Source organism: Silene latifolia, chromosome 8 (genome assembly GCF_048544455.1).
Source record: "Silene latifolia isolate original U9 population chromosome 8, ASM4854445v1, whole genome shotgun sequence".
NCBI classification, from domain to species: Eukaryota; Viridiplantae; Streptophyta; class Magnoliopsida; order Caryophyllales; family Caryophyllaceae; genus Silene; species Silene latifolia.
In genome coordinates, this window is record NC_133533.1 from 12,553,630 (window position 1) to 12,566,326 (window position 12,697).

A 12,697-nucleotide genomic window follows, 5' to 3' on the forward strand; every position below is an offset into this window, starting at 1 on the left:
ATTCTATGTTGATTGAACTGTTATCATAATACATTTTTTCGTGAAAGATGAATATTTTTACTCAAAACTTACGGAGTGTAATACATTGCTCATGAGTCTTAAAATTGCACGTATTACATTATGGGGACTAAGCTCAATATAGGAATTATGAAGTACATGAGTTACTTGTATCATATTAATATTGGCATTCACCTATTATTTGTACTTCCTCTGTTTCATTGAGTTCTTTGCGTATTTCGTTTTGGAACATTTTATTTGATTGTTTACGTTTCCTTATACGGATCTTCTTTAATCAACTAATTGACCAAACTACCCCTATTATTACTCCTTTGGTGATTGCAATGACAGTAAAATTATGGGCCATACATGAGGTTATTTTGGTAATCCAACATATGAAAATATAGATATATTTGTGTAAAAAGTAAACGTAAAAAACTCAATAAAATGTGAAAAGTAATTGTTAACGCATTCTAAGAAATTTTCTCGAGTCAAGCTCATCAGTTTCGCTGGTTTGCATTCACATTAAAAAGCAAACTTGGAAACCTAATCAAATTGTAAGATATCTTTTTCTTACTCCATCCACAATATCTCGATTAAATAGCATATTCAGTATTTTCCTCCGTCCCACTTAATAGTTTATACTTATTTTATTTCCCTTCATAAAAATAAAAGAAGTGTAAACTATTTATGGGGACGGAGGGAGTAGAAAATAGTTCATAAAGTGGAAAACTCATGTCTAATAAAAAACTTTTACTATATGTCTAATAAAATTCTTGCCTTCCGTTTAAAATCATGTACTCGTATTAAAATCATGTTCAAATTAATTCTCAAACTTTCATCTTATATTTCTGCAATTCTCTTGTATTTTGAGGATGTAATGTGCCTCCGTAGTGTCATGATCACTCACGAATGTTCATCTTGGTGATCAATCTTGATTATTCTGATGTTTAACATTTCCTATAAAAAGTACAATTAAATATCGTAACCGAAAAACAATTCAAACCACAAATCTCTAGGATAATATTAAATCATAAAAGAAACTATTAAGATTATATATTAATTTCATATATTATGGAGTATCAAATTAAACAATCAACAATCAACACAGCAAAACCTGGAGACAGTGGAGTATAAGATTAAACCAAATTATAGTGCATACCTTCTCTATTTATATATATCCATCACTCGCTGCAATCCACATAGCAAGCTGTCCATAATAAAAAGAAACTAATAATTAATAATTAGTATGATTCACACATGAAATAAATAGTAGAATCGACTATAATAAAGAAGATCAAAACAAAAATGTGAATATCAATGATATGGGCAGGGGGAGGGTGTCTAGAAATACCATGGGAGTATATATACATATTTATACTTAGGAATAGGTGTTTGGGTACCAATTGATGAATTGGTTTAGGATCTGGGAACAAAAGTCTTTAATTACAATTCTATCTATAATAATAATTATTAATTAATTAAGAGAAAATTGTTGATTACAGCCTTTTATAAACCTCATTTTGAAAATTACAGCCTTATATAATTTTTTTTGAAAATTACATCCAAAATATTACTTTTCTTCTAAAATTGCACCAACTTGAGGTTTTTGGTGATTTTTGATGATGTTTTTTATGATGTACCCTTTATTATTTGAGAGCCTACTTACCCAAATTTCTTACCTCTCCTTAACACAAACCAATTAATCACCCCAAACATCATAAAAACATCATAAAAATTCACCGCAAAACTCAAGTTGGTGCAATTTTAGAAGAAAAGTAATATTTTGGATGTAATTTTCAAAAAAAATTATATAAGGCTGTAATTTTCAAAATGAGGTTTATAAAAGGCTGTAATCAACAATTTTCTCATTAATTAATTATTATATAATAATTTTATCTTAGTCTTTTTGCAGTTCAAGTGAAACACATAAGAAGTTTAGCTGGATGATTAAAAAACGGTTACACAAACTAAATTGATTAAATACACTTATTTATAAATAGATTTTAATTAATGTTTAGATTCTTTGATTATTCGGAGGAATATTTAAATTAGAGATAAACAAATAATTGAAAAGTTGGAAGTGTCAGCATAACCCTAATTTTTATGAGTTGAGTCGTCGTCTAATATCTGAAAGTTTTTAATTTGAAATTGTTATTATTAGGGTAATTACGCTTGATAAGCATGAAATTTTGTCCTCAAAAGCATATATGTTCGTCAAAGGATGACCGAGATAAGTTGAGTGAATTACAAGATGATCTTATTGTCAACATTCTCTCCTATATGCCTATTGTAGATGCTGTTAGAACTGTTTTACTTCGTCGTTTCGGAAACCTTTGGACCTTTATTCATACTCTTAACTTTGACTATGATGAATTTCGGGACAAGTTAGGTATTAAGGGAAACACCCAACATAACTGGATCTGTCGTTTCATCCGCAATGTGCTGACGCTTCACCAAAATCCGTCCATTAATACATTTAATCTTCGTATAGAGTTCGACAAGGCGGCTGTGGATGATCTGAGTGAATGGTTCAGGTTTGCGTTGGATAGACAAGCCAAGGAAATCAGATTATCTGATGGAAGTGATGAATGTGATTTTTATATTGATTGCAGTTCGACCTTGCGTAACTTGACGAGCCAATTTCTAGTTACACTTGAACTCGAGAATTGCAAATTAGAGGGTGAGTTGCAAGTTAATTTGAGATCTCTAAAGAAGTTGTCACTTTACTCGATTGATATGAGTGATGAAATTTTCGAAGGATTTATATCTGGATGTCCTTCCCTACAAGAACTGGTTATTGAGGATCCTTATTGGACGAATAACCTAAGTTTTAGTGCTCCAAACATTGAAAAATTATCTCTCTTTCTTACGTGTGAGGTCCAATCATGTCTCTTTCTTACGTGTGTCAATTGTTTTTCGATTAATTTCCCCAACCTTATTAGTTTGTATTTGGAAATTGACATTTGGGAACTAAACATCATTGACGTTTCATCTGTTCGCGATATCTACGTCAAATATTTTGAAGTTTCTGTGAATTTACATGACGATGAATCATTTACAATCAAGAAAATGTTCGGAAAACTTGAAAATATTGAAGTTTTTCAACTGTCAAATGATGCTTCTAAGGTATGTACTTCACCTTTGTTCTCATGTTTTTCTCTTTTGAAAAGAACTCTTTTTGTATGGACTTATTGAGAAATTATTGTGACTACTAATGACTACTAATATCCATTCCCTTCCATTTCAGCCATTCCTCTATGCAATACAAGATGTACCGCTTTTACGACATAAATGGAAGCGTATAGTTTTGCAGTTGCAGGAGCTCTCTAACAGCTGCCTTTCCGGGATCTATTATTTGATGAGAAGTCTAAAACAGTTGGAAGAACTCGATATATACACGACAAAGGTATGTATAATTGTTGTCATGTTATAACTTATTGTGTGACCACTTCGCAATTGAAATCAAACTTGTTCATACAAGAATGTACAAGTATAAACTGATAGATGAACCATCTCAACCAAAATCTTACGGTGATGGTTGAGGTCCAACAATTATATTTATTTCCTATATAAACTATTTCATTTGCCTCCTTAATTAACGGCAAGTCTTTTCTCTATGTAATACCAGGCTTTCGATGCTGGTACGAATTTACACCGACTAGAACTTCCTTCTCCTTATGTGACGCCACAACTTAAGACAATCACCTTGCATGGCTATGGGAAAACTTGGAGGAGTCAGCTTCAGTTAATAGAATTCTTGCTCAAAAGCGCAGCTGCCTTGGACAAATTGGTAATTGTCCCCATGAAAGGTCATCGATTAAAAGCAGAAGAGGAGCTTGAATTTGTTAAGAATGTTGCCAACTTCCCGAGGGCCTCACCAAGTGCCAGAGTAGTCTTTGCTTGACAAGCACTCTGTACTTCGTAGTATAGCAACTATTCGAGGAATAACAAAACGATGTGACAACTAATTTTGGTTTCATCCCGCGTTTATATAAACTTATTCATTTGCTATTTATCTACTTCAACAAATTGTTAGTCTTGTCTAGACTGAACCAATTTTGATTCATCTTCAACCATTCGTGGTCATTGTAGATGTTTGTAGGCCAAATATTGATCCAAAATTTCTCGAAATGTTCTGATGTCTTATATTGAGTCGCCTCATTCATATCAGATGTTTGTGTGTGACGTGTGTGCGTTAATGCAAATGCCACGCACGAGATTAAAATAGCGTGAGATATATGCATAATGTTTAATTCATCCAATAGTACGAGTTTGCAATCACGAATCAAAACAGCGAGAGATGGGGTTTGAATTCGATTTCTAATACTTTGTCTGCTATTATACGTAGTCATATATATTTATCAAATGGAACGGTTGAACGGGTTATGTATGAGTTCGTTAACCTAGGGATCGGTTAAAATAGGAACCAAGTGTATTTCAGGTTTGAAAAAAAATATATGAATTTATACACGTCGGATATATATATAAGGGATTTTGAGTCAAAAGGGGGTGGGCCTCCGATTGACCAACGGATAGGGCCCAGTCAAGTATTCGATTCACCTTCCATAAAAGCTACCACCCTAATCTTTATCAGGTAAATTACGCTTTCCTTGATCCTCAAGCCGATATTATTCTATTATTAGAAGTATTTTACTGAAATATTTAGAGCACACTATTTATATTTCCCTATCTCCTAAACTTGTTATTAGGGCAAATCAGACCTGAGATTTAAGAGCGATGACGAAATCAAGGCCTCAAAACTGTGTATGTTCCGATGTCGGCCGAGATAGGTTGAGTGAAATGCCAGATTTAATAATTATTAACATTCTCTCATGTATGCCTACAATAGATGCTGTTAGAACTGTTTTACTTCGTCGTTTTGGAAATCTTTGGACCTTTGTTCATTCTCTTAAGTTTTACATGGATGAATACCTTGCAATCTTTCAGGATGATTCTCCGATATCTGACATGGATGATTACTATGATTCTCCGATATCTGACATGGATGATGATGACTATGATTCTCCGCTGTCTGACATGGATGATTACTATGATTCTCCAATGTCTGACATGGATGATTATTACCATAGAACCATGTGGGATTATATAAACACTGGCAATCCTCATATTAAGTGGTTCTGTTCTTTCGTCCGCAATGTGCTGATGCTTCACAAAAACCTCTCAATTGATATATTTCATCTTTGTATAGGGTCTGACGACAGGGAGGAGTTTGATGTAAGAGTATTGTTGAGATCCGCATTAGACACAAGACAAGCTAAAGAAATCAGATTATCTACCTCCAACTATGATTACAATCGAGGATTGATTTTCCCTAATAATTTTAAGTAAACGAGTCAATTTCTTGTTACACTTGATCTCGATTATTTCATATTCAAGGGAGAGTTTCAAGTCGAATTAGTATCTCTAAAGAAGTTGTCACTTAACCATGTTTGTATGAGTGATGCAAATTTCCAAAAGTTTGTATCTGGATGCTCTTCGTTACAAGAACTGCTTATTGTGAATCCTTTTTGGATGAATAACCTAAGTTTTAGTGCTCCAAATTATCGCTTGTTATTATGAAGAATGATGATGATTATTATAACATTGTCCATCAACTGTCACTTAACGTCCCTAATCTTAGAAGTTTGTATTTGGAATTTGATGTCTGGCTACTAAACATAGCTGATGTTTCATCTGTTCGTGATTGCTACGTCAATTATTCAACCTTCCATATCAATCGCGATGAAGTAGTCGCAATTAATCAAATGTTGTTCGGAAAGTTACAAGGTACAGAAGTTCTTCAACTGTCCTGTGATGCTTCTAAGGTAATTTTACTAGTTCTTCTTCTCCTCTTTCTTTTTTTTATTTTGAATTAAAGTCTTGGTTTTTCTGAATTGAACTGTACGGAACTGAAATTATCGCTATTATGGTGTTGATTGCTAAATTATCGAGATTACTAATGTCCATTTTTTCCGTTTCAGAAATTTCTCCATTCAATAGAATTGGAGGCTTTACAAAGTCGATGGAAGCGAGTAGTCATGGAATTGGATCACTTTTGCGCAAGCTGCCTCTCGGGCATGTATCATTTGATAGAAAGCTCACAACAATTGGAAGAACTCATTATATACACCACAAAGGTAAGTCTTTCATACATGTCGAACGATAACTTTTATTTCATATAAGAATGTCCGAATCTATATTAACCGATTCATCTGTCTATTAAGTTAACGGTTAGTCTTTTATTCTATATGAAATTAGAATTTCCTAGCGTGTATCGATTTGGATCGTATCAAACATCTTCGTCCCTGTGTGACGTCACAACTTAAGACCATCACCCTGCATGGCTATTTGAAGTCCTGGAGGAAGTCTTGGACGAGTCAGCTTGAAGAAAGCAGAGGAGGTTGAATTTGTTAACCATGTCTCGAGCTTCGAGATGTCCTCGCCAACTGTCAGGGTAATCTTTGCTTGACAAGTATAGTCTTTAGGTATGACGATGTGACTACATGAGAGTTATGCTTGTTTTTTTGTTACGAATCTAATGGAAATGAACTTTATTAATGATCTAATAGACATTATAATAGAATGAGATGAGCCATCGTTTCCCGTCAACTTTCAAAGCAACTACCTCCGTGTATCTCCTCATGCTATTAAATTCCGGTTGTGATAATGCATCGTGTCGTCGGACTCTAATCGGAAGATATTACTCAACTACTCAATCATGATTGAGTTGCTAGTATATTAAAACAATCAAAGAGACTAACAACACGATCATGCTCGAACTTGTAGTTTTTATTTTCTTTTTTGGCGAAAAGGGTACGAGATTAATTAAAGGAAGCCAATTTTACAAAATACATTAGGGCGGCGGGTTGGGCGATAAAATTACATTAGGACTATTAACCATATCGACTCAACTAAGGAAAAGATTATTCCTCAAGATCCTGCCTTATTCTCCAAGACAAAGATTAAGTAAATATTGTACCTTTGGAAAGTGTATATTTCTTATATCTCTAGAATTAGGTTAAGTTCTCCTCTTTGTAATACATATAAATACATGTATCGATCATTCGTAAATAATACATTCGATTAAAAATCAAACCTAAGTCTTATATGGTATCTAAAGGCCTACGATCCAACCTTCTTCTTCGTCCACGCCGAGCAACATTCAAACGAACCACCACCCTACCTTCCGCCATCACCATGACTGCACCACACACCGACACCAATGTCCCCAACCCACACGAAAACACCAAACCCTTAACCTCTCTCAACCTCAACCATTGTGTTAAGTTGAACCCTCTCAACTACACCGCTTGGCGCTTTCAACTACTCAATATCCTATTCGGCTTTAGTCTCCTTGGCTTTGTCGATGGAACCGAATCTTCACCACCACCAACCATTACCACTGCCGACAAAAAAGACCAACCCAACCCGGCCTACTTAACTTGGCTTAAGCAAGATGGTCTAATCCTTGGTGCCCTCATGGGTACCCTCACCTCGGCCATCCAACCCCTGATTGTTCGCGCCAAAACCGCACGTGAGGCATGGGATCTCCTTGCCCAAACGTATGCTAACCCCTCGAGAGCTCACATTATGCAACTAAAACAACGCTTTGATTCTCTCGCAAAAACAACCGATCAAACCATATCTGAATACATGAATTCTATCAAAATTTGTGTCGACCAACTAGCACTCATGGGTAAAACCATCGACCCTGAGGATGTTATTGCACAAGTACTCAAAGGTCTCGATTACGAGTCCTACAAACCCGTCATAACCACTGTCCGAGCTCGAGACACACCAATCACCTTCGAGGCTCTTCACGAAAAACTACTCCAACATGAAATTCTCATGAAACATGAACCCACCTCCAATCACTTCGCTCCATCCGCCAACCCCGCATATCGCCAAAACCAACCTTACACCCGTGGACAGCAGCGTAGCAACAACACACCCTCCTACTCTTACAACTCCAACCCACCCAATCTCGCCAATACCGCTGCCCCTCGTCCCTTTAAAGGTAGGTGTCAATGGTGTCGTGAAACCGGTCATGTAATCGCTAACTGCCCTCTCTTTCGCAAGCTATTCCCAAACCTCGTGTTTCCTGAACCCGCATATCGCCAACCCCAAAACCAGCCTCATGCCCATCTCGCCAACTATGGCAACCCCCACCCCAACCAAAATTTCTTACTCGACAGTGGCGCCTCCCATCACCTTACCCATGATCTCGACACCTTGGCCTTTCATTCACCTTATGACGGCCTCGATGACTTAGTTATTGGTGACGGCTCCACTCTCAACATTGCTAATACAGGTTCATTTACTCTTCATAACCTCAACTTTTATAATGTTCTTCATGTGCCAAAAATTTCGCGCAATATTATTTCAATTTCCAAATTATGCAACGACAATAATGCTTATGTTTTATTTACCCACAATTCGTTTTTTGTAAAGGACCTGCAAACCGGGAAGCTTCTCCTTCAGGGCCGAGCAAGTCAGGGGACGTATGAATGGTGTCCCCCCCAACCCGTGAATCTCGCGGCTATCAAAAAAGGAACCACGCAAAAATCGTGGCATCATAAGTTAGGGCATCCCTCAAACGATGTACTCAAACTTATCAATAAAAATTTATTTTCGCAAACGAATGATTTAGATTACTGTCATGCATGTTGTATTTCGAAAAGCAAGAAATTGCCATTCAACGCTTCAACTCTCACATCGAATGCACCGTTAGATCTACTATTTTCTGACCTATGGACTAGTCCAATACCATCTCGCGACCACTACAAATATTACGTCATCTTTGTAGACCATTATACAAAATATGTATGGCTATATCCATTAAAGCGAAAATCTGAAACTACGCAAGTATTCAACCAATTCAAGGCCCTTGTTGAAAAATATTTCAATCGACCCATACGTCGCTTCTTCTCAGACAATGGCGGCGAATATATCAAATTAAATCACTCACTTCTCAATGACGGCATATCACACCTCACTACCCCACCCCATACCCCAGAACATAATGGCTATGCCGAAAGACGACATCGTCACATAGTCGAAACCGGCCTTGCCTTGCTACATCACGCGGCCCTACCCATCTCCTATTGGCCGTTTGCATTTAGCACGGCAGTTTATCTCATCAATCGTCTACCAACCAAAACCCTCAAAGGCGACTCACCATTCTTTAAACTGCACAACCTAAAACCCGACTACAATAAACTACGCAATTTCGGTTGTCTTTGTTACCCGTGGCTTCGACCTTACACCAAACACAAGCTCGAAGATCGCTCCATACCTTGCATATTCATTGGCTATTCGACAACCCAAAGTGCCTATCACTGTCTAGACCCCAAAACCCATAGAATTTATACGTCTCGCCATGTGAAATTTATCGATGATGAATATCCACTTCGCAAAGCCGACCCGTCTCTTTCACCTACGACTCACCTGGATGACTGGTGCTCACTTCATATTCCTCTCCTTCCTCACCCCGACACTCCACCATCATCACCATCACAGACCACTATTCGCTCCTCCAAACCCGTCACTATTGTCTACACTAGGCGCCCTGCTAGAAACCCCACACCCGCATCAAATCCAACCACAGCTGCACACTCCACTTCCATTCCCGCACCCTCTTCTTCCGCTGACCCCACCACCTCGGCACAACCTTCCACTTCCGCTGCACCACCTAACATCGACCCATCCCCACCGACAAATACAACCTCCTCACAACCACCTGTTCGAACCATCACTACTCGCCTAGTGAACAATATTCGAAAACCCAACCCTCGCTATGCCAACAATTTAGCTCATGTTTCGACCCATGACCATCTTCCCAATACCGTCAAACAAGCCTTAATTCTTCCTCAATGGCGTCACGCCATGCAAGAAGAATTCAACGCTCTTGAACGAAACCAAACGTGGCATCTTGTCCCACGATCCTCGACCCAAAATGTCATCGGTTGCAAATGGGTTTTTCGAAATAAGTTCAACCCTGACGGGACTCTTAAGCAACATAAAGCCCGACTAGTTGCGAAGGGGTTTCATCAAAGACCCGGCATTGATTATAGTGAAACCTTCAGCCCAGTAGTCAAGCCCACCACAGTTCGTTTAATCTTAGCTATTGCTGTAACCAAATCTTGGTCTTTAAGACAACTCGATGTCAATAACGCCTTTTTACAAGGTAATTTGACTGATAATGTTTTTATGACCCAACCACCTGGCTTTGTTGACCCAACGAAACCCGATTATGTCTGCAAATTAAGCAAAGCTATATACGGATTAAAGCAAGCTCCTCGAGCTTGGTACAACGAGTTAAAATCGTTCCTTCTCACCTATGGTTTTCACCAATCACTATCTGACTCTTCTTTATTTACCTTACATTCTCCAACCTCCTGTATCTACATTTTAGTTTATGTTGACGATATTATCGTCACTGGACCCCATCCTAACCAATTACAAACCTTCATTGCTACATTATCCAACCGTTTTTCCATAGAGGACCTTGGTCCCCTCTCTTACTTTTTAGGCATCGAAGTTCCTGCCTTATTCTCCAAGACAAAGATTAAGTAAATATTGTACCTTTGGAAAGTGTATATTTCTTATATCTCTAGAATTAGGTTAAGTTCTCCTCTTTGTAATACATATAAATACATGTATCGATCATTCGTAAATAATACATTCGATTAACAATCAAACCTAAGTCTTATAAGGACAATCTATTTTACATAGGGACTTAACAAAGTTTGGTGCACTATGTCCGGAAGTTTCCATCACATGAAGACTAGTCTTGAATCGAGAAACGGACAAGCGAGTCAGCGATTAAGTTTGTCAATCTTTTTGCCAATAGGGTCTTTAGTATGGAAAGGTTTTTAATAGTTCTCTGCACTCCATAATAACATTAGCAAGAGGACACAGAGGGATGATATGATATTAGAGTAAATAAGTTTCACAACAACTTAACCATCCAAACTAAGAACAAAATTATCCTTAGACATAACCGCGTATTAAATTCCTTATCTAATGGCAAAAAACTCACATGATAACGGGTTATAGGGTTAGGACCATGGCAACGACTCGTCCACCCAAAAACCCAACACCCATTATTCCATATATAATGCCCGCATGTGAGAACACACACACATAATCTAGTTCATTTAGTCGTAAGCTCATACGTGTACTGTAGACTTGTCAAACAGGCCGGGCGGATTGGATCCCAAGTTAGAATACAGACGGGTCGATTATGGTCGGGTCATACGAGTCTCAAGCCGGAATATAAGCTAGTCACATATAAGTTTACGACATCTTTTATTTTAAGGATAATTCCTATGCATCCCTGAAGTTTGCAATTTATACCCAAATGCCCTTACTTTTCTGAAATATTACTTTAACTCTTCATATCTCTTAGTCACGAGTTCGTAAAACTGCGATTCATTTTCTAAAATTTTAGATCTCGAAAAGACAATCATCTTGAAAAACAAAACCTCATTTTCTGCATATGTGATCGAAAATAAAAATCGGTCAAAGTTTCTTGAACGAATAAACTTTCACAAGACGTAACTCCGTTCTAAGATATCCGAAAAACACGATTTTTTTTCCAAACTGAATATCTCGTAAAGACGTTCTACTTAGAAAAAAAAATCGCGGCTTTTCGATCTCTTATCTAAGAGATAATGACTATTCAAACGTTTTTTTTACAAAGGTAAGGGTATTCCGGCAAAAAAATGCAAAATTTAAGGGTACCATGGGAATTATCCCTTTATTTTATCATTTTTCAGCTGAAAAACATACTTTTTAAAATTAATAATATTATGATATTCATTATTTTAATAATTAATTTATTATTTAATGATATAAAATTTATATAAAATTGAGTTTTAAAATTATTTTTCAAATTTTAAATAATATATTTTATATTTATTATTTCAAATATAATATACAAATATTAATATTTTAATAATATTCTTAATTTATCTTTGACCCTTCGGGTCAGGTCGGTTTCGACCCCAAAGTAACGGGCCATTTCGGGCTCGGATTTGTATCGCGGGTCAAGATTTACAGGTCATTGAGCCTAAAAAAATCGGGTCGGGTCGGATCATATTTACGAATCGGGTCATGTTTTAACAGGTCTACATATATGCCATATAAAGAGACACCAATTTGTTACAACCATGATTACCGAATTCGCTTGGTACCTTACGAATCGCGAATTTTTAAAAGCGAATTTTATCATGTTATTTACTGAAAATACATATCACACACATTTTGTAAGAGCATATCTTGAATTAGTAAGGATGCATTTATAGCGAATCAAGTAACCATGATTACAACTTACAAGTCGTCAAGCACTACCTTTTCCCCTTTATAAATTATCAATAACTTCCTTTTAAAATACACTTTTTAAAATTTACTCCCTTTTTAAAGAAAGTTTAAAAATTACACCCATAATATTGCAAAAATTTAGAAATTGGTCCCAAACCCCTACTTTTACATTTTTATGACAAAAATGCCACTTATTTTATTTCTTATATGACGAGTACGGTGGTGAAGTTTGGCGGAGGATTGTGGTGGTTAGCCATGGAGTCCTTTAGTTGTAATAGAGTTGGGTAGTAATATGAAAAGAAACAAGGGGTATTTTGTCATAAAAATGCAAATATAGGGGTTTGGTGGCAATTTTTAAATTTTTGCAATATTT

General features: G+C 36.6%; 2 protein-coding genes across 2 annotated transcripts; both read left to right on the forward strand.

Annotated features, from left to right (window-relative positions):
- Window positions 1–2,172: 2,172 nt before the first annotated feature.
- LOC141594130 (F-box/FBD/LRR-repeat protein At1g13570-like) lies at window positions 2,173–4,052 on the forward strand. The gene is made up of 3 exons (XM_074414320.1): window positions 2,173–3,126; window positions 3,248–3,406; window positions 3,629–4,052. The coding sequence occupies exons 1-3, from the start codon at window positions 2,182–2,184 to the stop codon at window positions 3,902–3,904; spliced, it is 1,380 nt and encodes a 459-aa protein (XP_074270421.1). The 5' UTR covers window positions 2,173–2,181; the 3' UTR covers window positions 3,905–4,052.
- A 685-nt stretch (window positions 4,053–4,737) lies between these two features.
- LOC141594710 (uncharacterized) lies at window positions 4,738–6,405 on the forward strand. The gene is made up of 4 exons (XM_074414708.1): window positions 4,738–5,235; window positions 5,583–5,825; window positions 5,982–6,137; window positions 6,259–6,405. Exons 1-4 carry the CDS (start codon window positions 4,738–4,740, stop codon window positions 6,403–6,405), a joined length of 1,044 nt encoding a protein of 347 aa, XP_074270809.1.
- Window positions 6,406–12,697: the final 6,292 nt, after the last annotated feature.

Coding starts and splice junctions, on each gene's coding strand:
- LOC141594130 (XM_074414320.1), top strand. CDS start 2,182: ATGAAATTTTGTCCTCAAAAGCATATATGTTCGTCAAAGGATGACCGA. Junction 3,127..3,247: donor TGTCAAATGATGCTTCTAAG/GTATGTACTTCA, acceptor CTTCCATTTCAG/CCATTCCTCTATGCAATACA. Junction 3,407..3,628: donor TCGATATATACACGACAAAG/GTATGTATAATT, acceptor ATGTAATACCAG/GCTTTCGATGCTGGTACGAA.
- LOC141594710 (XM_074414708.1), top strand. CDS start 4,738: ATGACGAAATCAAGGCCTCAAAACTGTGTATGTTCCGATGTCGGCCGA. Junction 5,826..5,981: donor TGTCCTGTGATGCTTCTAAG/GTAATTTTACTA, acceptor TTTCCGTTTCAG/AAATTTCTCCATTCAATAGA. Junction 6,138..6,258: donor TCATTATATACACCACAAAG/GTAAGTCTTTCA, acceptor ATATGAAATTAG/AATTTCCTAGCGTGTATCGA.